Source organism: Symphalangus syndactylus, chromosome 23, assembly GCF_028878055.3.
Source record: "Symphalangus syndactylus isolate Jambi chromosome 23, NHGRI_mSymSyn1-v2.1_pri, whole genome shotgun sequence".
In the NCBI taxonomy this organism is placed as follows: domain Eukaryota; kingdom Metazoa; phylum Chordata; class Mammalia; order Primates; family Hylobatidae; genus Symphalangus; species Symphalangus syndactylus.
In genome coordinates, this window is record NC_072445.2 from 12,809,004 (window position 1) to 12,830,767 (window position 21,764).

The following is a 21,764-nucleotide window of genomic DNA, read 5'->3' on the forward strand; positions in this document are numbered from 1 at the left end:
GTCCATTGTGAGGGTTTCCCAGGTCTCACCAGGGGTCGGGAATGATTGCTGCCATTATTCAAGCTTCTTGGGCCAGTCTTTTACCTGAACGCAGGCGTCAAAGAGGGAACACAGCTGGATATGTGCTAATGTTAATTATCAGAACTATAGTGAGGGCCAAAAAGCATGGTAGAGCTTTTGAGTCCAGTAATCCAGTGAAATGATTTTCAGAAAATCCTCAAGAGACCGCAGGATGAAGCTATTTAGTCAAGTTCCCCACCACCCTTGAAAGACAAGGTGATTAAACTCTGAAAAACGTTGTGAACTCTCTCTGGATATGATAGAACATCTTCTGTCTTAGTCTAAGAGTAAGAATGACGGGTGACAGAGATTTGTCTTCTGTTTTATCTCCTCCGGTTGGTTTTAGCTAGATTATTCTAGGTCCTGTTTAATGGTTTGTCTTTTATATCAATGATTCATTAAGGGCTTATTTTAGGGAAGTTGCCTGCTATCTCATTTAAAAAAACAAAATAACATTTCTCTTTTTAAGATTACAGAAATGATAACTGTTGTGCAAACATATTCAACCTTGACTAATTCTACCATAGAAGGAATAGATATTATGGCAATAAAATTCAGAAATACATACCAAGGGGTTAAGAAAAAGCAATATGACATTCTGGATCCAAGAAGGACAGAATTTGACACAGATTTCTTAGATTTCATGACAAAAATCAATGGTTTAGAGGTAAGTAATTATACCTACTTTTACTTAATAAAGCTGAAAAGTAGTCAGTAGTACTATCTGGTACTTTTTGTAAATATTCACATATAGTAAGTGTTTCTATATTTATGATTTATTTTAAGTTCCTCTTTCACATTGACCAAACATATTTGCACTGGGAGTAACTTTTAAACTACTCCACTAAAGGATTTTTTTTGAATGAATAATGAGCATATCCAATAAAAGACATCAGAGAGTAACTAGAAGCCCAAAGGGCTTTTATAGCTAGGATTAGGATTCTTTTTTTTTGAGACAGAGTCTCACTGTGTTGCCCAGGCTAGAGTGCAGTGGGGCGATCTCGGTTCACTGCAACCTCCACCTCCTGAGTTCAAGTGATTCTCCTGCCCCAGCCTCCCAAGTAACTGGGATTACAGGCACGTGCCACCATGCCTGGCTAATTTTTGTATTTTTAGTAGAGACGGGGTTTCGCCATGTTGGCCAGGCTGGTCTTGAACTCCTGACTTCAGGTGATTCACCCACCTTGTCCTCCCAAAGTGCTGGGATTACAGGCATGAGCCACTGCACCCGGCCTCATTTTTAATATACATTAAGATTTGTATTTGCTTCTTGTGCCGAGGAGCCAATATTATTTTTCCAGCTCAAGAGAGCATTTGTAAACGTTATTCTTTATCAAGTGTGATGAGATTTGAGAACAGATTAGGAAGATGGATCACTCTCCCTGTGGCCTTATGCTTTATGCCCGCATTATCTCTGCAGCTATAGAGGGCAGCTCTGAAGAGGCATTCATATCCTGTGTGTCATAGATTAAGGGACACCAGATGGATGAAGGGTAGTCAGAAAGTATGTCAGACAAGACTGTAAGATGTTTTTCTCTCACCTTTTGGGCTATATGACCTCAGTTACTCTCTACTGTTAACTGAAACTACTGTTAACCTACGTTTAGCCCAAGGGAATGGTCTCCTCTTGCTGCAGAATTTCCTGAAGACACAAGCAGGGATAAGAATATACTTTGTACACTTTTTAAGTCTGATATCCTTGCCATGAAAGTGAGAAAAATCAGATGTTTTTCTCATGTATTTAAAAAATTCTTTAAAAACTACATTACATGTAACCTGGGCAATATAAATACATAAGAAAGATCCTAAAATTCTACCACTGTAACGATAACATGTTTTGTGTTTTGGCATAGATTTCCTTTCAGTTTTTGAAAGTCAGACTCTTTGATATGAAGACATGTTATATTTTAATTATTACTTTTAGTGTTTGGCTGGTTAGGTAGGGTGGAGTTTACTTCCAAAATGCTTCGAAAGTTAAATCTTCATGGCAATGGGAATTTTTGAAAAACTTGTTATCTCTTAAATTATTTTTATGATTTATTAAGAAAAATTATATGTTATAAAGGCTTTATTGTGGTCTTAGATTCAAATTTTAGCTTTCAGTAAATTACAGCAATATTAATCTTTTAATAGTTAAATAATTTACTTGAGGCATCAGTGTTTTAATTTTTCTTCCTTTTCCAATGTTTGATTCATGGGTGTGGTATGTATTAATAGACCATACCAATATGATCTATACATACAAATAATTTGCAAAGAATGGTTCAGTTCCATCTTTTGCATACCGGGAGTTTGGAGTTCACTGTTAGGGATGGTGGGAATATTTATTTATTTATTTATTTATTTATTTATTTTTATTTTTATAGAGACGGGTTCTTGCTATGTTGCCCAGGCTGGTCTTGAACTCCTGGCCTCAAGCGATCCTCCCATCTCCCCCCACAAAAGTATTGAGATTACATGCATGAGCCACCACTCTGGGCCAATGGTGGGACTCTCGAAAGAACATTTTCTACTTCTTGTACTTCCTTAGCAGTGGCAAAGAGGTTTCTGAGAGCAGCAACGTCAGAAAATGTCATCTGCTGACCCTGGTGTCTGTATCGTCATTACACTACTCTAATACCTGAAGTTCTATATATCCCAAAGAAAAATGCTTGTAAGGGACCTTCACTCCTTTTGTAAATTCTCTAGATCAGAAATATCCAATTGGTAATGACCTGCAAAGGCAAACCACATGTCACTTTAATTTTTCTAGTAGCCACTGAATGAAAGTAAAAAGAAGCAGGTGCAATTAATTTTAATAAAGACTCTGTTCAACCCAATATGTTAAATATTTTAACATGTCATTAATATGAAATTATTAATGAGATATATTGCATTCTCTTTTTTGAACTAAGTCTTTGAAATCTGGCATGTATTTTACATTTGCAGACATCTTGCTTCTAAGTAGTGACATTTCAAGTGCACAGTAGCCACATGTGGCTGAAGTCCATCATACTGGGTGATGCAGTTCTTGATAAGCTTAGATAGTAGATGTGTTTGAGGCTTGAGGCTATCTTAATTCTGTAGGGAAGGCATTAATTGTTGTTAAACAAAACCATCTCTTTAACACCAAAAATCATTTAAATATTAATATTTTATTTTAGGTACAAATACAGGCATTTATGAACAGTAGTTTTGGGAAAATCTTATCTTCTCAGCAGGCTCTTCAGCTACTTCAAAGGTATTCATAACACTTTAAGCAGTGTAGTTTCTAGGGGGATAACTTTAAATCTGAAAATACAATTTCAAATTAAGATGTTGTTGGAAATCCCTCCTGCATAAACCTTAAAACTTACAAACATAAACCTTTCAATTACCACTAAATAGACTGGTAAAAATTTGAAATAAAGAATGATATGTTCTAACTGCATGTTTTTTGGTAGCAGAAAGTCTTTCAACAAGAAAATAAAATGATTTCTCATATTTCCCCTCCCTGCCCCCAGCCATGCAATATGTTTGTGGTTAATTTTATAGGTATTGTTGGAAAGGGAACAAATAATGTTTACTTCTACATACTGAAAGAATTTCTGAAAGTGAGATTATCTAAGAGTAATAGATTCCTAAACTTTCCATTTTCCCTCCTGAGGGCTCCTGCACCTTAACAAAAAGTTGTGTATACTTAAGGTGTACGACATGGTATTTTTAAATATGTAGTGAAATGGTTACTACAACCAAGCCAAATAACACATTCATCATCTCACCGAGTTATCTGTCCCCCACATTTTTTTGTGGTATGAGCAGCTGAAATCTTCTCTCCTTTAGCTTCCTTTCCCTCTATCCTAACAGCATTACTCTCTCAAAGGGGGAGGAATCCCAGATTAGAGGGCTGAGTGGGACTAGAAGCCTTTCCCTTTCAGCACAGGGAGGGCTCAAGACCTGTGTCAGGGACGCTTGTGGAACTCTTCCCTGAGAGCCAGCGGATCTAGGGTTGGGTCTGGCTTTGCACGGTTCCACGGCTGTAATGATGGAGACCTGGTGAGACCACTGTAAAGAAAGTCAAAGCAGAAATAACATGATTTTGACATGTGACAGTACTGCACAGATGGCAGGTACCATTTTCTTGGCGACTTCTGTCTCTCTCTCTCTGTCTCTCTCTTTCTGTCTCTGTCTCTCTCTTTTTACCTGCAGTATGCTGGTGTCAATTCATTTTATTACCAGAGTGTTGTAGTTTTTAGTATTTCCTGTGTGTCATTCGGTCTCTGAATGGGAGTGACATTTAGCTGACAAAGTTGTTCTTATGATTATGGTTATATGGTTATATGGAATTATATGGAATTAACACTGGCAGAGGGAGGGTCAATGTGTTCTCTTCCATCTTTGCTAAGCCATCTCCTCACTCATCTTGTAATCTGTTTGTCATTTTCTCAGGGTGTCTTACTTGAATCCCCAGACTTGTCTAGGTCTCTCTTAGTTATAGGCATTTCTGACCCATTTGTAATTTAAATAATTATTTTTGTTACTCTTGGCAGATGTCTGTCTTTTCCATAAGATAACTGTAGATGCCAAGAGAGCTAGGACTGTACCTCCTATCTTGTTCATTGCTTTATCCTAGGACAATGAATGAGGGCTGGTATGAATATTTGTCAAATGAATGAATGGATGGTTAATATCACAGCAGTTCTTAAGTGTATTTCTCGTTACTTTTTAATCATTCAGCTTCAATTACTTTTAGGTTTCAGAAGCTGAACATTCCCTGTCTTCGATTAGAAATAAACCACACAATAGAGCGTATTCTTCAGTACTATGTGGCTGAACTTGATACTACTAAGAAGGCAAGTGTCATGTTTATAAATAAAATGGTACTTTAGTGCAAAAAGAAAAAAAATCTGAAAATATTTGCCATCATTGTCTCATGCCAAACTTTTCAGAGTGATTCTTTTACTGCTAAGGAGCATTGACGCTCCCTTCTGTGTGGGAAGGTGCTTGACAGTGTATATTGCTGGACAGCCAGATTTACACCTCTTTGCTCTGATCTTACCAGTTATCCCACCATCATTTATTGAATAGGAAGTCCTTTTCTCATTGCTTGTTTTTGTCATTACTGATTATATACCCAAAGGAATATAAATCGTTCTGTCATAAAGACACGTGCACTCATATGTTCATTGCAGCACTATTCACAATAGCAGAGATATGGAATCAACCCAAATGCCCATCATTGGTAGGCTGGTTAAAGAAAAGGTGGTAGATACACCGTGGAATATTATGCATCCAAAAAAAAAATGAATGAGATCATGTCCTTTGCAGGAACATGGATGAAGCTAGAGGCTATTATCCTAAGCCAACTAGTGCAGGAACAGAAAACCGAATACCACATGTTCTCACTTATAAGTGGGAGCTAAACATTGAGTACACGTGGACACAAAGAAGGGAACAGTAGACCCTGCAGCCTACTGGAGGGTGGGAGAAGGGAGAGGATCAGGAAAAGCAACTAATGGACACTAAGCTTAACACCTGGGTGATGAAAAAATCTGTACAACTAATCCTCATGACATAAGTTTACCTATATAACACAAACAAACAAACGTAACCCTGAACTTAAAATAAAAGTTAAAAAGAAAACTATATTATTGCCACCGTTTTCTGGTGTGTGTATGGCAAAGCCCGTTTAAGTTAGTATTTTTGCCTATAGAAATATGGGCTCTAGATACTATTATGACAGATATTAATATGTAGCTATATGCTCCTTTTGAATACCTCCTTGAAATTTGGGATAAGGGCAGAAAAAAAATACATGTAATAGGAAATAAAGGTGAAGAGAAAATTAAGTGTCGTATATGGTCAACATCATTGTTTCAAAGTCTCAGGTTACCTCGGATGTGCATTTACATATTTATTGACTACCTACTGTATATAAAACATGAATAATGATAAAATAATACAAATATAGCTGTATATATTTTTTGCCTTCTCCCTTGTATTGAATTCAAACATTAACATCAGATTTTTAATTACAGCTTTATCATTCTCAGAAAGATGACCCCCCTCTTGCTCGCAACATGCCCCCTATAGCAGGAAAAATACTCTGGGTGAGGCAGCTCTATCGCCGGATAAGTGAGCCCATCAATTATTTCTTTGTAAGCCAAGAATTAAATTTTAATATGTGGATTTTGGTTGTTTTAATATAACAAATATATTGTATCCTATAATATTTGTGTGCACTAAAGTAGCCAACAATGAGCCAATTCTTTACCAGGCAAGGAAGATTTAGTTTATAAATATACTTGAGAGAGACAAAGTCAATTCCTTCAGGTTTAGTAGATAAGCCAGTCTAATTACAGTTATCTCAAAGTCAGTGAATCTTATAATTTTATGTCTTTTAATAACACAGGATGCTTTGTAAAGCCTTTGAAAAAATAAAACTAAAAAATTTGAAAACACAGTAAAGTACAGGCCTAGCACAGAAGCTTACTTCTGTGTATGGGCAGATAGGTCACTGATATATACTCAATGAAGGTGAAGATAAACCGAAAAAGTGTATTCCTGTATGAAGAACTGCCACTGAGAGCGGAATATGATACAGTTGATTCATTCTCTATGTCCTTAAGATTATTAGATTTCTGAAAAACAGGACAGTCTTGGGCCCTGTTGGCATTCTGAAACTGCCAGTTTGTCTTTTCTTTGTCCTTATTATTTTCTTAAATTTTATTTAAGAGACAGAGTCACAAGGCGGAGTTGGTTTGCTTGATCTCGTGTCTTTTGCTTAAATATAGAACAACATAACTACAAAACAGTAGTTTTGCAAGTAATTGTATTATTTAAGCATTATTAAATATGAAGATTCTGTTGTTTCTCTTTTGCTGCCATCATTTGTGTCATTGTTCTGAATATTTAAAAAAAATTAAAACCCTGAGTCCCTACTCGGGGGACTCAGTTGCTGATTGACTTTGTGGTGGGAGGGCAGAGATTGCCCTGTTTGACATGTGAATCGAAACCTAAATCTTTCGATTTTTACATAAAGAAATTTTATTTATTTTTTAAATATTTATTTATTTATTAATTATGGAGTTTTGCTCTCTCGCCCAGGCTGGAGTGCAGTGGCGCAGTCTTGGCTCACTGCAACCTCCGTGTCCTGGGTTCAAGCGATTCTCCTGCCTCAGCCTCTGGTGCAGCTGGGATTACAGGCGCCCACCACCATGCCTGGCTAATTTTTTTGTATTTTTAGTAGAGACGGGGTTTCACTATGTTGGCGAGGCTGGTCTCCAACACCTGACCTCAGGTGATCCACCTGCCTTGGCCTCCCAAAGTGCTGGGATTACAGGCGTGAGCTACGGCACCCGGCCAAGAAATTTGATTTTTATCATTTGATACATGGTTACCTTTTTTTGTGTGCTCGAATTTAGGAATCTGCCCTGTTATTCATGTTTCAAGGAACATCAGTCAATTATATCTTGTCCAGAACAGTGGGATGGGATCAGAAAAGGAGGTAGAGACACTGAATGCCTGGGGCAGGCTGTGGGGCTGGAGACCTCTCTCTTTCTAAACCCTTTCTTTCCTTTTCCAGTCTTCCCTCTATATACTGATAATGTTTTCCTACTTCGGCTTCTTGCTGATAATGGGCTTCCCCATCTCTGTTTTACTGTGAGGCAGAATCTAAACTGGTAGCATAATTATTTGATATCATTTTACATATAAATACTTTCATTATTTGGATAGAAAAACATTCAGCAATCTTTTAAAGTAAATCTTTCTTTTCCCTTAAAAAAACAGAAAAACTCAGACATTTTATCAAGTCCGGATGGTAAAGCTGTCATCCGTCAGTATAACAAGATCTCCTACGTGCTGGTGGAATTCGAGGTGGTCTATCACACAGCCTGGATGAGAGAGATTTCACAGTTACATTACGGTGTGTATAACACTGCCATGAGCCTACAAAGTAGGGATTAGGTGATTTTGAATGAGTTAATAGTTCTGGAGAACTTTTTCCATCCCTTCCACGTCATCTTAGGGTAGCTACAATTTAGATTTAGGGATGCTACAGTGGTTTATTTGTTTACAGTTGTTAATAATATTCTGATTTTATAAGTGAAAATGATCATGACCTTGAAGATGACATACTTAACTTAGGACTTTCCACTGAAAACCAGTATTTGAAAGTAAAAATATCTTTAGGGATTCTCCAGACTTTATGAAGGTGTTCATATTCAGTTGTATCATGGTATAGATTCAAATCTCAGTCCCATTCTGGGGAGAAAAAATTGCATCCTGCCTTCCTTCCTCTCTCCCTGCTTCCCTTCTTTCCTGTGTCCCTCCTTTACTTTCTCCCTTTTTTTATTACTGAATTTAATTTCAGGTTTGAGCTCCAGTAAATGAAGCATTTTAGTGCACTGTGTCTGCGTGCCTCTGAGGGGAGGGCTTATGTGTTGCCAAGGCTTTGGGCGGAGTTAAATGTGAGATGGGATGGTTCTTAACCATCATCCAGCCCTCCGGGATGTTGTTTTTGTGTGGGCTCAATGGTTGGTCAGTTCAGATTCCTGCTTTGTCTCATCTTAACCTTAAGCTCTTAGTTATGATCTCAACCCTAAACTCTTATAGGTGACCTTGGTGGACCCCTTACCGAGTCCCTTGGTAGAAAGGTTTCTCCCTCCCAAACCAGCGTCTCCACCTCAGCAGAGCACAGCATTGCAGGCGCAGGAAGCACAAGTTCTGCAGGTGGGTTGCTGGAACGATGGTGAGAGGAGTCACTCCTACTTCTGCCTCTTGGTTCCAGAACTCATGTATTTTAGCTGTGTGGGGACACAGCACTTATCTACAGGCCGTTGATTCACAGCATACCTGCATCCTAGAGGACAGTGCCCCAGCCCCCGCAGGGTATCGTCCCTAACAGGAACCGTAGGTAAGCCTTTAATCAGCCACTTTTATCAGGCCAGCTGTTTTTGGGTGCTGTGCTATATGGTAGGACCCTGTGGACTCTAAAGAAAGCCTGTTTATGGAGCAGAACTCTCAAAGGAGCTTCGAGAGGAGCTTAAAACTCAGACTATGGAAAAAGGCAAAAGAGAATTTTTAACAACTGAAGCATATACTGGTTTTGTTTTGGTTCTACAATGCCATGCACTTAATTTTCTTTTTCTCCTGGTGGTTTTTCTGCCCCCAATGCACTTCCTCTTATCTGCACATATTCAAAAACAAGCTCTACAGTCACCTGTTTCATACAGCCTTTCCTTATTCTTTTTGGCAGAAAATAGTAATTCTTCCAGAGCCCACCACATACTTTATCTGTAGCTCTTTCTCATGACACTTGCTGCTTTATAGATCTACCTTGTGTCCCCTGCACATTCCAAGGTTACCCTCTATGTCTGTTTCATCTGATATCCTTCAAAAAATGGTCATAGCTAACATTTATACAGTGCTCACCGTGTGCCAGGCTTTGTCTCAGCACATTACAGTATAATTAGGATTAAAATTACTTTAATCCTAACAGCAACCCTACAAGGAACTATTATTAGCCTTGTTTTACAGATGAGAAAACTGAGGCACTGACACATTAAGTGGCTTGCCCAAGATCACACAGCTCATTCAAACTCAGATAGGCTGGCTCCCAAATCTGTTTTCTTAGCCATTATACTGTACTGTTTCTAACAGTGACAAGAATGATGCCAGGCATGCTTGGGGGCTCTTAAAATATTTAAAAAATGTCCAATAAGTAGACATTAGACAATCTTGATGAGTAATAATTTTATCAAGTTTTCAGAAGAGTTTGTTCCCCTTGAGAACATCAGTTGTCCCCTATTGGGTGCAGTGTACTCATTGCAGTGGATTGATGCCCAGGAGAAGTGATCACATATAAACAATATGAAGTAGAATTCTTTCATACTGTCAATATGAAGTAGAATTCTTTCATGTTTTTTCACAAGGAAAACCAACAATCAGTAGAATTCTTTGACTTCTTTCATTTCATTTCAGAAATGAATTGCTCTGGAAGGCGTCCTTTGTCCTAGTGATGTGACTGTACTTGGCCACATAGGAGCTTGTAGTAATAATTGGATATGTAGCATCAACCTCCTTTAGTTGGTTGCTCTGTAAAGTTTCTCTGATGGTGATTCACATAGGATGAAATGCTTATCTTGTCCCGGAGCAGACTTCCTGGCTGTCCTTATTGGTCTGTTTTAGTTGTCTTGAACTTTTTGTCTTTTCAAGCAAGCTCAGTACAGTTTCAAGGAAGACAGATTTAAATGTTCAAAAGTTCTTTTGGAATTTCCTTGGTAGGATAAGTGATTTATTTATTTATTTTTATTTTACTTTAAGTTCTGGGATTTCTGCACCTATCCACCCGTCATCTAGGTTTTAAGCCCTGCATGTGTTAGATACTTTGTCCTAATACTTTCCCTCCCCTTGCTCTCCACCCCCTGACAGGCCCTGGTGTGTGCTGTTCGCCTCACTGTGTCCATATGTTCTCATTGTTCAGCTCCCACTTATGAGTGAGAACATGTGGTGCTTGGTTTTCTGTTAGGATAAGTGATTTCTAACCCATCTTAAAAAGATTCTAAATGAGTTGGATAAAATTTTAAGTTGAAATTGTCATTTAGGTTGAAAACCTGCATCATTAAGGGCCATATCAAGACTAATTTTATCTGATGAGTAACAGTCAACTAACTTCAAAGAGATACACAAACTATTTTATTTTACTAGAAGTTTGATGTGGCCACATTCAACCAAACAATGTGAGGTTTGGAAGATTTGGTGATTGTGATAAAATTCTCATGTTAGTAGTGTTTGTTAATGCAAGATGTAATTCAAACTAGCACATGCTAATAAGTGTTTTATTATTATGCCTGTAGAAGTTCTTCGTGTTAAGCTAACAAATAATCTAAGGCTACCCAGTAAGAACTGCTTGGGCTTATGTATTTCAATTCATAATAAAATAGATATCTGAAAATGCTTGTTTATATGAATGATGTTTATGTCAGATGTAGTGTAAAACATCTTCCCTCCATTCTCGGAGTTCACAACTCAATGGTATTTAATAAATATTTCTTACTGATTTTGAGCCTAATTATCAGAAATTCAGGACGGAGATTTAATTTAAATAAACCTCTTTAAAGAAGACAGTTTGAGATCTGAGTGGGAAAGAGTTTGAAATGAGGTGGGGCATCTTTTGTGATTCTAACCATCTTCTGGTGCTTTCTCAGGGGTGAAGTCATAATCCATAAGATAAACTAACATAGATCTTTTCAACCCACTCAGAAAAATATTGCGATTCATAGCATGAAGCACCATTCTTGGTCAATGTTTCTCTCCCTGGATCTGATTTTATGGCTTTGCAGACACTCTTCATTCATTTATCTTAATTTTGAGTATTCACTATTTGCCAGACGCTGTGCCTTAGCACCTGGGGCATCCAAAACATTTCCTTTGCCCTCAAGAAGTTAGTAGTCCAGTGGGCAAGACAGAAATATAAACAGAGCTGGAAGCAGAAAGGAAATTCAGAATGAGTAATGTCAATCATTATTTATTTGTAGCTTTACAAGCCACGCTTTTTGTGCGACATCCAGAAACAGGGAAGTTGCTGGTTAATTTTGATCCCAAAATTTTGGAAGTTGTTCGGGAAACTAAGTGTATGATAAAAATGAAGTTGGATGTACCAGAACAGGCAAAGAAGTTGCTAAAATTGGAAAGTAAATTGAAAGCAGACAAACTGTATTTGCAGGTAAGATAGATTATGTTTTCTAATTATTTTTGAAGGAGTTTTTGGTAAAATATATATATATATATATATATATCCTTGCAGTAATGCTTCATGGCATTGAGGGAAAGTTTGTTAATATGTTGATTCTTGATAGAATTAAAATACTGACTTGCAAACCAAAGAAAAGATTGGAAATGGAAAGCAAAAAGTAAGAAGATTATCAGAAATCAGATTTAGGTTTCTGGATAATGACAGTGACGAAATAGCAAGTTTCAAAAACTATTCTTAATATAATTTTATAGATCTTGTGCATTAAATTTTTTTTTTTTTTTTTGAGATGGAGTCTCGCTCTTTCACCCAGGCTGGAGTGCAGTGGCGCGATCTCGGCTTACTGCAGGCTCCGCCCCCCGGGGTTCACGCCATTCTCCTGCCTCAGCCTCCCGCGTAGCTGGGACTACAGGCGCCTGCCACCTCGCCCGGCTAATTTTTTGTATTTTTAGTAGAGACGGGGTTTCACCGTGTTAGCCAGGATGGTCTCGATCTCCTGACCTCGTGATCCGCCCACCTCGGCCTCCCAAAGTGCTGGGATTACAGGTGTGAGCCACCGCGCCCGGCCAAATTTTATAATATACTTATCCTAGAATATTTATAAGATATAAATTAATAAAGTGGGGTGACTATACAAGTAGATGTGATTCTCAACATTGTGGGGCAAAAAGGAGCATTCTTTCAATTAAAGTTCACTAGCGCGGCAAACTAAAATCTAACAAAATGAAAACTGCAGGCAAAAACTGACATTAAAATGTACTGCTGGGCGCAGTAGCTCATGCCTGTAATCCCAGCACTTTGGGAGGCCGAGGTGGGTGGATCACTTGAGGTCAGGAGTTCAAGACCAGCCTGGCTAACATGACAAAACCGGGTGTGGTGGTGCATGCCTGGAATCCCAGCTACTTGGGAGGCTGAGGCAGGAGAATTGTGTAAACCTGGGAGGTGGAGGTTGCAGTGAGCCGAGATTGCTCCACTGCACTCTGGCCTGGGTAACAGAGTAAGACTTTGTCTCAAAAAAAAAAAAAAAAGTGCCATCAAAGGTTGATAATTGATTCAATCTTTGATTCAAAGGTCGAATCAAAGTATATTCAGATCCTAACACATTGTTTCTAAAATGTTTGACAAGAGTTAAGTAACATGAGCATTTCTTTAGAAAGCCAGTTAAAATAGCAAGCTGCATTAACTCATCTTCTTTGCTTTTCTTGGCAGGCTGTGGACATGTATTTTGAGAATGCAGGAAAATATACAAATGCAAGGACATTTTTTTTCCAGTACAATTAGTAATAGCAAAAGACTGGAGTATAACTCCAACAATAGAGAACTGATTAAATATGAGTTATAAGATAACTATACAGACATTAATGGAACAGCTGATTATTCAATGAGAAAATGAACTCTATTCCTGTGGTACAAAATTTATAATTTTATCATCAATAATATAATAAATAAATTAGACTTTTCCTGTTTTGTTTTGTTTTGTTTTGATGGAGTCTTACTCTGTCACCAGACTGGAGTGCAGAGGCATGATCCTAGCTCACTGCAACCTCTGCCTTCTGGGTTCAAGCGATTCTCCTGCTTCAGCTTCCCGAGTAGCTGGGACTACAGGCGTGCGCCACCATGCCCAGCTAATTTTTGTATTTTTAGTAGAGACGCGGTTTCACCATGTTGGCCAGGATGGTCTCGATCTCTTGACCTTGTGACCCCCCCACCTCAGCATCCCAAAGTGCTGGGATTACAGACCTGAGCCACTGTGCCCGGCCTATTGTTTGTCATTTTTATGATAGCCCTCCTGGTGAGTGTGAGGTGGTATCTCCTTTTGATTTTGTTTTCATTTCCCTAATGGCTGGTGATTTTTGAGCATCTTTTCATGTGCTTACCAACCTTTTGCATGCTTTCCTTCAGCAGCATCTATTCAGATCCTTTGCTCATTTTTAAATTGAGTATTTGTCTATTTTTTTAGTTATAAAGTTCATTTTAGGTTTTAAATACTAGTCCCTTATCAGATATATGATTTGCAAATTTTTTCTCCCATTATTTGGGTTGTATTTTCATTTTCTTGATGGTGTTCTTTGAAGCACAAACATTTTAAATTTTGCTGAAGTCCAATTTACCTACTTTGTCTTTTGTGTTTTTGGTGTCATAGCTAAGAAACCTTTTTCAAATCCAAAGTCATGAAGATTTATGGCATGTTGTCTTCCAACAGTTTAATAGTTTAGCTCTTACCAAAATAGTATTTAATTGTCTTTTTTTGAAAAAAACTAGAGTAACATTGGTATTGTGGAAACTGGATTTGGCATCAAAAACTATGCATGAGCTTTTTTACTGGCTAGCTGTGACTTTGGAGGATTGGGTTTAAATGTACTGTTATAAATTGAAGCTAATATAGTTTGCATTACATCTTGCAAGATTTTAGCTAGTATTGAACAATATTAAGAAAGTCAAAGTTCTTTAGCCAGTGTCAAGTATAAATAAAACTTCAACTACAAGTAATGTATAAAGGGGAAAGAGGAATCAAGAGCTTTGAAACTATTAGGTAAAAATTGAAACAGTTTAAGATTCTTAATTTGGAGATAAAGTAACTTGAATCCGCATTTCCCACACCATAGTGTAGTAAATTACAAAATAGTAAAAAATTGATCATCATGGAGCATCTCTAAAACAACATCTAAGAAATAATATAAAAGCTTATTCTGCTTGTGTGGAAAAGCTAAATTTATTTTGACTTGAGAAAGCAAGTGTGGCATCAGTGATAAGATGAGTACGTTTTAATGTGTCAGAAGATAAGGAGCAAAAGAGGAAATGTATAATGACAGATATCACAAAAAGATAATTCAAACTACTTAATATACTTCTAGAAAGACAAGTGATAAATATGAAAAATGAAGATGTAGAAATTGCTATTGACTTGTTTATAGGAGATGCTCAGGTGATTTACAGGTACAGAGAAAGTATGGTAAATCAGCATAAGTTTAAATGGGCAGCTGTCATGATGACAGGACTACAAGGAAACTGGGATTATGAAACCTTCCTGGCATGAATCAAAATGTGACTGCACTTTAAAATGAATTAAAATAAAACATGCCATTTCAACTTCTTACAGGGTCTTCTGCAATATTATGATGAGTTATGTCAGGAAGTGCCTTCTGTGTTTGTCAATCTGATGACCCCAAAAATGAAAAAGGTTGGTATTGCTGAAGGTTTATATTGATTTTCCTGTTATTTAAAATTAGATTTCAGTTCTATAAATTATGGATTTTGGAACATCTATTCTTCTTCAGACCCTCTATCTTTCTAGTTCAATTTTATAGCTCTGTTTTTTTCCTACAGAATTTCTTGTCTAAGTTTCGTTGCCTTTGCAAAAACAACTAAATCTAAATCATGAGCACTTTTTCTGAAAATTCATGATTGTTTCCTGGACAGCCAAAGATGGTTAAAAATAAAAAGTCATCTTTATTAGGTGTAATAGAGGGAAAATATATGTAAGAAAATATAACATATAATATTTGCAGGTGATAAATCCTCTTCTATAAGTGCCGATGCTCCTGTTAATAATAGAAGCAGTTGTGTTTTTACCATTTCTAGGTGGAATCTGTGTTGAGGCAAGGACTCACGGTGTTAACATGGTCGTCTTTAACACTGGAAAGCTTCTTTCGAGAAGTTGAATTAGTTTTGGATATGTTCAATCAACTTTTAAAGAAGGTATTATCTATACATTTAAAAAGCTATCAACATGTATACTCAGGATATAAGTAATAGTTTTATTATTATGAAAGCTCTTTAAAGGGTGTGACTTTTAACTAAAAGGACATCCATTAGGTTTAAAATATAATGCTTTGGGCCAGGCACAGTGGCTCACACCTGTAATCCCAGCACTTTAGGAGGCCGTGGCAGGTGGATCACAAGGTCAGGAGTTTGAGACCAGCTTGGCCAACATAGTGAAACCCTGTCTCTACTAAAAATACAAAAATTAGCTGGACATGGTGGTGTGTGCCTGTAATCCCAGCTACTCGGGAGGCTGAGGCAAGAGAATCATTTGAACCTGGGAAGCGGAGGTTGCAGTGAGCCGAGATCATGCCATTGCGCTCCAGCCTGGGCGACAGGGCAAGACTCCGTCTCACAAAAAAAAAAAAAAAAAAAAAAAAAAAAAAAAGCTTTATATTCCTTTTACTGAATTGGGGTCTTCATTTAAGTTTGCTTTATTCTTATCCCTGAATTGCCTTGCCTTTAATATGTTGAAATGACAGTTCAACTTCACACTGTAGCTTAGAATATGGGATAATTGTAGACTGTCAAAAGTGGCAGAGGAGAGTGTTTAAATATTAATATTAATGCATTTAACATTAACTAGATGAGATGATCATCAAATTGAAGATTGTCTATTGATTTCTGACATGTTGGCTACATAGAACAAGCTTGTCATTTTAGATGTGCTGGTCTGTGTATCATGGCAGCATGGTGTAATACACAAACTCAGAGGCTTTGGAGTTAGATAAACCTGGATAGGATTCTCTGCCTGTTACTAGCTATGTGTTCCTTCCCAGGTTACTTTACTTCTCAGAGCCTTGGTGTCTTTAGTTGTAAAACTGGGATATCAATGCCTCCTGTGCTGGAATCAGGATTAAAGGAGATAACACAAATAAGGTTATGGCATGTTATTGCTCAAGAAAAATTTAGTTTTATGTCAAGCTTTCTTTGCAGTTGTCCTCCTAAAATGTTCACCAAATTATGCTTGGCTCAAGATGGAAGTTTCTAGATTTAGCCTTCTAAATTAATTTATAACTCAAGCCTCTTTTGGATGAAAACCTAGCTCTAAAGGAAAGAAGAGTTTTGTTTTTTCTTACATTTTTCTTCCTTGTAGATCAGTGACTTGTGTGAAATGCATATTGATACAGTTCTGAAGGAGATTGCCAAAACTGTGTTGATTTCTCTGCCTGAAAGTGGTGCTACCAAAGTAGAAGATATGTTGACCCTCAATGAGGTATGCATTTGTTCATTAAATTAGAATCACAAAAATATTGGCCTGTAAACCTAAAATGTGAAATTTCAGTCTAAAAGTAGAAACCTGGGTCAGTAGCATTTAGGCTTTTTTTTTTTTTTTTTTTTTGTGGACATTCTCTGCTCCAAGGACTTTCATGCCTTCAACAGCAAGAGCCCTGGCTACACCCTAGACTAACATTTTGTTGATATCCTCAGCCTAATGCTGGTGTTCCCTGGGGCTTTGTAAGTGATTGACAGCTCTTCTTCCACTGTGCATGGCTACCAGGGTCTTCATCTTTCTCATGGCTTTAACTCCAACATACTTTCCCTCTAAGTCACTCAGAAACCTGGGAATCATCTGGACTTCTTTCCTCACCCCTTCATTTCCTATATCCAGCCAGTCCTGAGAGGCTTAGCCAGGACTTTTTTTTTTTTTTTTTTTTTTTGAGATGAAGTTTCACTCTTGTCGCCCAGGCTGGAGTACAATGGTGCGATCTTGGCTCACTGCAACCTCCGCCTCCCAGGTTCAAGTGATTCTCCTGCCTCAGCCTCCCAAGTAGCTGGGATTACAGGCGTGTACCACTACACCCAGCTAATTTTTGTATTTTTAGTAGAGATGGAGTTTTGCCATGTTGGCCAGGCTGGTCTCGAACTCCCGACCTCAGGTGATCCAAGGCCTCAGCCTCCCAAAGTGCTGGGATTACAGGCATGTGCCACCACTCCCAGCCTGGGATTTTTTTCTTACTCAGATTTTGCTTGAATTTCAGCCTGTTCTTTCCCTTTCTACATCAGGCCCTTACTGCTCATTTTGGCTTTAGCAATTCATTTGGTGATCCAACTGGTCTTGCTGCTTCCGTGTTTGCCCCGACACATCCATCCACATTGCCATCAAATCTGATTGTGAAATGCCTCAGCTTAAATCCTTCTTGGCAGTGGCACATAGTCCTTGCAGGATAAAATCTAACCTCTTCAGCATTGTGTTATGTTGAAACTATTTGGATACCTATTTATTCTCCATGGACTCAAAAGCACAAAGATAGGAACCCTGTCTAATCATTTTCAAGGCCCAGCACATAATGCAACCTCTCTTATAAATTCAAGACATACATTTATGTCTTAAACTGAACTCTTTCTTTCTTTTTTTGAGACAGGTTCTTGCTCTGTCACCCAGGTTGTTCTGCAGTGGTGTGGTCATGGCTCACTGCAGTCTTGACCTCCTGGGCTCAAGTGATCTTCCCATTTCAGCCTCCCAAGTAGCTGAGATTACAGGTGCATACCACCACATCTTGCTAATTAATAAATTTTTTTTTGTAGAGACAGAGTTTCACCATGTTACCCAGGCTGGTCTTGAACTCCTGAGCTCAAGTGATCCACCCATTTTGGCCTCCCAAAGTGCTGGGATTACAGGTGTGAGCCACCATGCCCAGCCTTAAAATGATTTGTTCTCAGTTTTGGGGTCTTGACTGTAACTGAGACAACACTAAACAACCCATTACATTAAATTAGTTAATTAATTTAGTTTTTTGAGATGAGGTCCGCCACCCAGTCTGGAGTGCAGTGGCAAGATCATGACTCACTGCAGACTAGAATTCCTGGGTTTATGTGATTCTCCTACCTCATCCTCCCAAAGTGCTGGGATTATAAGTGTGAGCCACCTTGCCCGTGAGATGACCCATTTTAACATCCTGTTCTTGGTGTGTTCAAGTTTAAGATGATTATATCTTCTGGGTTGGTTGTTCCTCTATCATTATTAAGTTTTTTATCCTTAAGGTTTATTTTGTTTGATATTTATGTAATTATACCAGCTTTTTTCAGGTTACTATTTTTCAGATGTGTCTTTTTCCATTTTATGACTTTCATCCTTTTTGGCTTCTCCTATTTTAGATTTTGTTCTTGTAAAGAACATTTAACTATGTTTTATTTTTAATCTATTCTGAAAGTCTGTTTTTAAAAAACTGGTAATTTTGACCTATTTACATTAATTGTAACTATTAATATTTTTGGAAATACTTCTACTCCCTGCCCTCTTTTTAAAATTTATTGACTTATCTATTTCTAGATGTTATATTATTTTTCAAATATCTGTAATCTTTTTCTCGTCTTTATTCTATTTTTCTTTAGACATTAAAAAATATTTTATATTTTACAACATAATTTCACTATCTGAAAAAAATGGGGGAGTCTAATTCTGCTCTGTGCTGTTTCTACCAACTCTTGCCCAGAGTGGCTTGTCTCTTCCTCTTTTTTACAGTTTTGGATTGGGAGCTAGCGCACACACATCTATTTGTGGGAATGCTGGACAGCCTTGGTTGAGAACCTGTTTCTTTTTATTTATTTCTATGTGGTGCCTAGGAGTTTTACCAAGTTGGGACGACTTTATGTTAGTTTCTCAGAGGATAGAATTTCCAAAACTTCGTAGATTGTATAAGCTCAAGCCCCAAACCTATGTAAGGGTAAGCTAGTTGTAAATTCCCAAGGGAGAATTTGCTCCCCCCCCAGCCCAGAGCCTCAACCAAAGTAGCTGACTTTCCTTTCTAGTCCACTCTTTCCCTGAGGGCCTAGCCCTTGATTCACCTGATATTAAGCAAGGGTGGGGATGGGGTAGGTCTCATTTCCAGCCTCTTACCCTTGTGAGGGATCCAAGGCCTTAATTTTTTTTTTTGGTTATGAAAAAACAAAGCCCGTAGAAGCTATGGTTTCAGATTGCTTTTTATTTAAGTTTCTATGCTTTTAAAAAATTGAGATATAACATATACTCAGAAAAGTGCACAAATTTTAAGTGCACCATTCAATGAATGTTTACGTATGAGATACACCCTTGTAACTATCTCCATGATCAAGATATGGAACACTTTTCTGTATCCCAAATGGTTCCTTTGTGCTTTACTCCAGCCAGTAACACCTCCTTCCCACCCCTAAAAGTAATCACCATTTGACTTCTATCACTGTGTATTAGTTTCGCCTGTTTTTGAACTTCATATAAATGGAATGGTGCAGCATATATTCTTTATTTCTGACTTCTTTTGCTCAGTGTTATATGTATGAGATTCATCTTTGCAGTTGTGACACATTCGTTCTTTCATTTCAACTTCTCATTGCTGTATAGTATTACATAATACGGATTTAGTACGGTTTATTTGTTCATTCTACTCTTGAGGGCATTTAGATTGTTTATAGCTTTTGGTTATATACTAAGAATTCTTGTAAATTTTTTGTTTTTGTGGACTTAAGCACTAATTTGGTTAATATATACCCCAAAGGGAAATTGCCAAGTCATAGATTATGAATATATTTAGCTTTAATAGAAATTGTCTTTTTAGAGTTTGTTTCTGAACTAGGAGCCAGACAAGTTCACACATTACATTTGATTGAAATGTCTCTTTAAGTTTCAAAAATCATTTCCCACTCCCCACTCTTTGTTTTGGCTGGCAACTTTTTTATTGTGATAAAATATACTAACATAGCATTTACCATTTTAACCATTTTTACCATTTTAACCATTTTAAGCCCTTAAAAGGGACAGGAATTGCTCACTCGGGGAGCTGGGTTTTTGGAGACATGAGCCCACCGATGCTCCCAGTTGAATAAAGCCCTTTCCCTCCACAGCTTGGTGTCTGAGGGGTTCTTGTCTGTGGCTTGTCCTGCTACACTTTAACTGTGTTTAACCCATCCTACATATTAAATTCTCTAATTTTATTTGTTACAATAGCTGGTGTGTCTTCCATTTTCCTGACTGGAGCCTAACTGCTAACTTCTGCCTCTATAGATGTACCAATGGAATAGAAAATCAAGGAAATGTTATGATCCAAGTTAAACACTGTTAAATAATTAATGAGTATTAGCAATTCTGTCAACAAAATCAACTTGGGGCTGGACGCGGTGACGCATGCCAGTAATCCCAGCACTTTGGGAGGCCAAGGCAGGTGGATCACTTGAGCTCAGGAATTTGACACCAGCCTGGCCAACATGGCAAAACCCCATCTCTACTAAAAATACAAAAATTAGCAGGGGGGGCGGTGGTGGTGCATGCCTGTAATCCCAGTGAAAGGAGAGGCCAGCTAGGCTTCTTAAGTCGAGTAAAGGCTCAGAAAGCGGTGAAACTCACTCATTTCCTGCCTCAAGCCTTACTTTAGTCCTAGATAAATAATAGTGAAGATATATGCTTAAAATATTCCTAACACCAGGATTTGTGAATGTTTTCTTCCCCAAGAAAACTATAAACAGCGAAAATTTTGCTGTAAGCTTCCCTGTGTCCTCTCTCCCTCTCTCCCTTCCCCTCCCGTGAAACTAAAAGGAATTTTAATTGCCCGTTTGTCTGTGACCAGCAGACTTTATCTATGCTTCCAATTCCAATTCCTTGTAAAAATACTGTGAGATCCTGTCTCCTTTACCATGCTGCTGCAAAGTCATTAAGTAGATGAAACCTAAGTTGCAATTCAGGTTTTCCTCAAGATCTAAGACATGTTAATTGTCTTTGTTTCTCGCTCTAGTAACATCTCCCCGCCGCAGGTATTTCCTGCCTTAAAAAGTTTAAAAAGTGATCAAAGAATATAACACTGGCTAACTGCTCAAAACCCCTTCCATGCTGTGGATGCTTTGTACTGTCACTCTGCTCAATAAAGCCTACAGCTTTTTTTCTCTTAGTCCGTGTCTCCATCACTCGCAACCGCCACGCCAATTCTTTGGCTTGGCTAAGGCAAAAACCTTTAGCATTACACCAGCTACCTGGGAGGCTGAAGCAGGAGAATCGCTTGAACCTGGGAGGCGGAGATTGCAGTGAGCCGAGACCGTGTCCACTCCAGCCTGGGCCACAGGGCGAGACTCTGTCTCAAAAACCAAAAAAAACAAGCAAACAAAAAACCAAAATCAGCTTGGCTCTATAGAGACAAAAGCACATTAGTGGTTGCCAGAGCTGTGGAGATGGGGAAATGGGGTGACTGCTAATGGGTATAGGGATGCTTTCTGAGGTGATGAGAATATTATGGAATTAGATAGTGGTCATGATTGCACAAGT

The 21,764-nt window shown here is 38.1% G+C and overlaps 1 protein-coding gene across 12 annotated transcripts in view; it reads left to right on the forward strand.

The window, feature by feature from the left end:
* DNAH8 (dynein axonemal heavy chain 8) overlaps positions 1 to 21,764 on the forward strand; it is a 343,702-nt gene that overhangs the window by 57,958 nt on the left and 263,980 nt on the right. For all 12 annotated transcript variants that reach the window (XM_055263328.2, XM_063632277.1, XM_063632276.1 and 9 more), the window contains 9 exons: positions 530 to 727; positions 3,204 to 3,280; positions 4,772 to 4,871; positions 6,057 to 6,176; positions 7,810 to 7,945; positions 11,559 to 11,746; positions 14,874 to 14,954; positions 15,356 to 15,472; positions 16,632 to 16,751. In XM_055263328.2, coding sequence (XP_055119303.2) covers positions 530 to 727; positions 3,204 to 3,280; positions 4,772 to 4,871; positions 6,057 to 6,176; positions 7,810 to 7,945; positions 11,559 to 11,746; positions 14,874 to 14,954; positions 15,356 to 15,472; positions 16,632 to 16,751 — 1,137 coding nt within the window. The remainder of the gene's footprint in view (positions 1 to 529; positions 728 to 3,203; positions 3,281 to 4,771; positions 4,872 to 6,056; positions 6,177 to 7,809; positions 7,946 to 11,558; positions 11,747 to 14,873; positions 14,955 to 15,355; positions 15,473 to 16,631; positions 16,752 to 21,764) is intronic.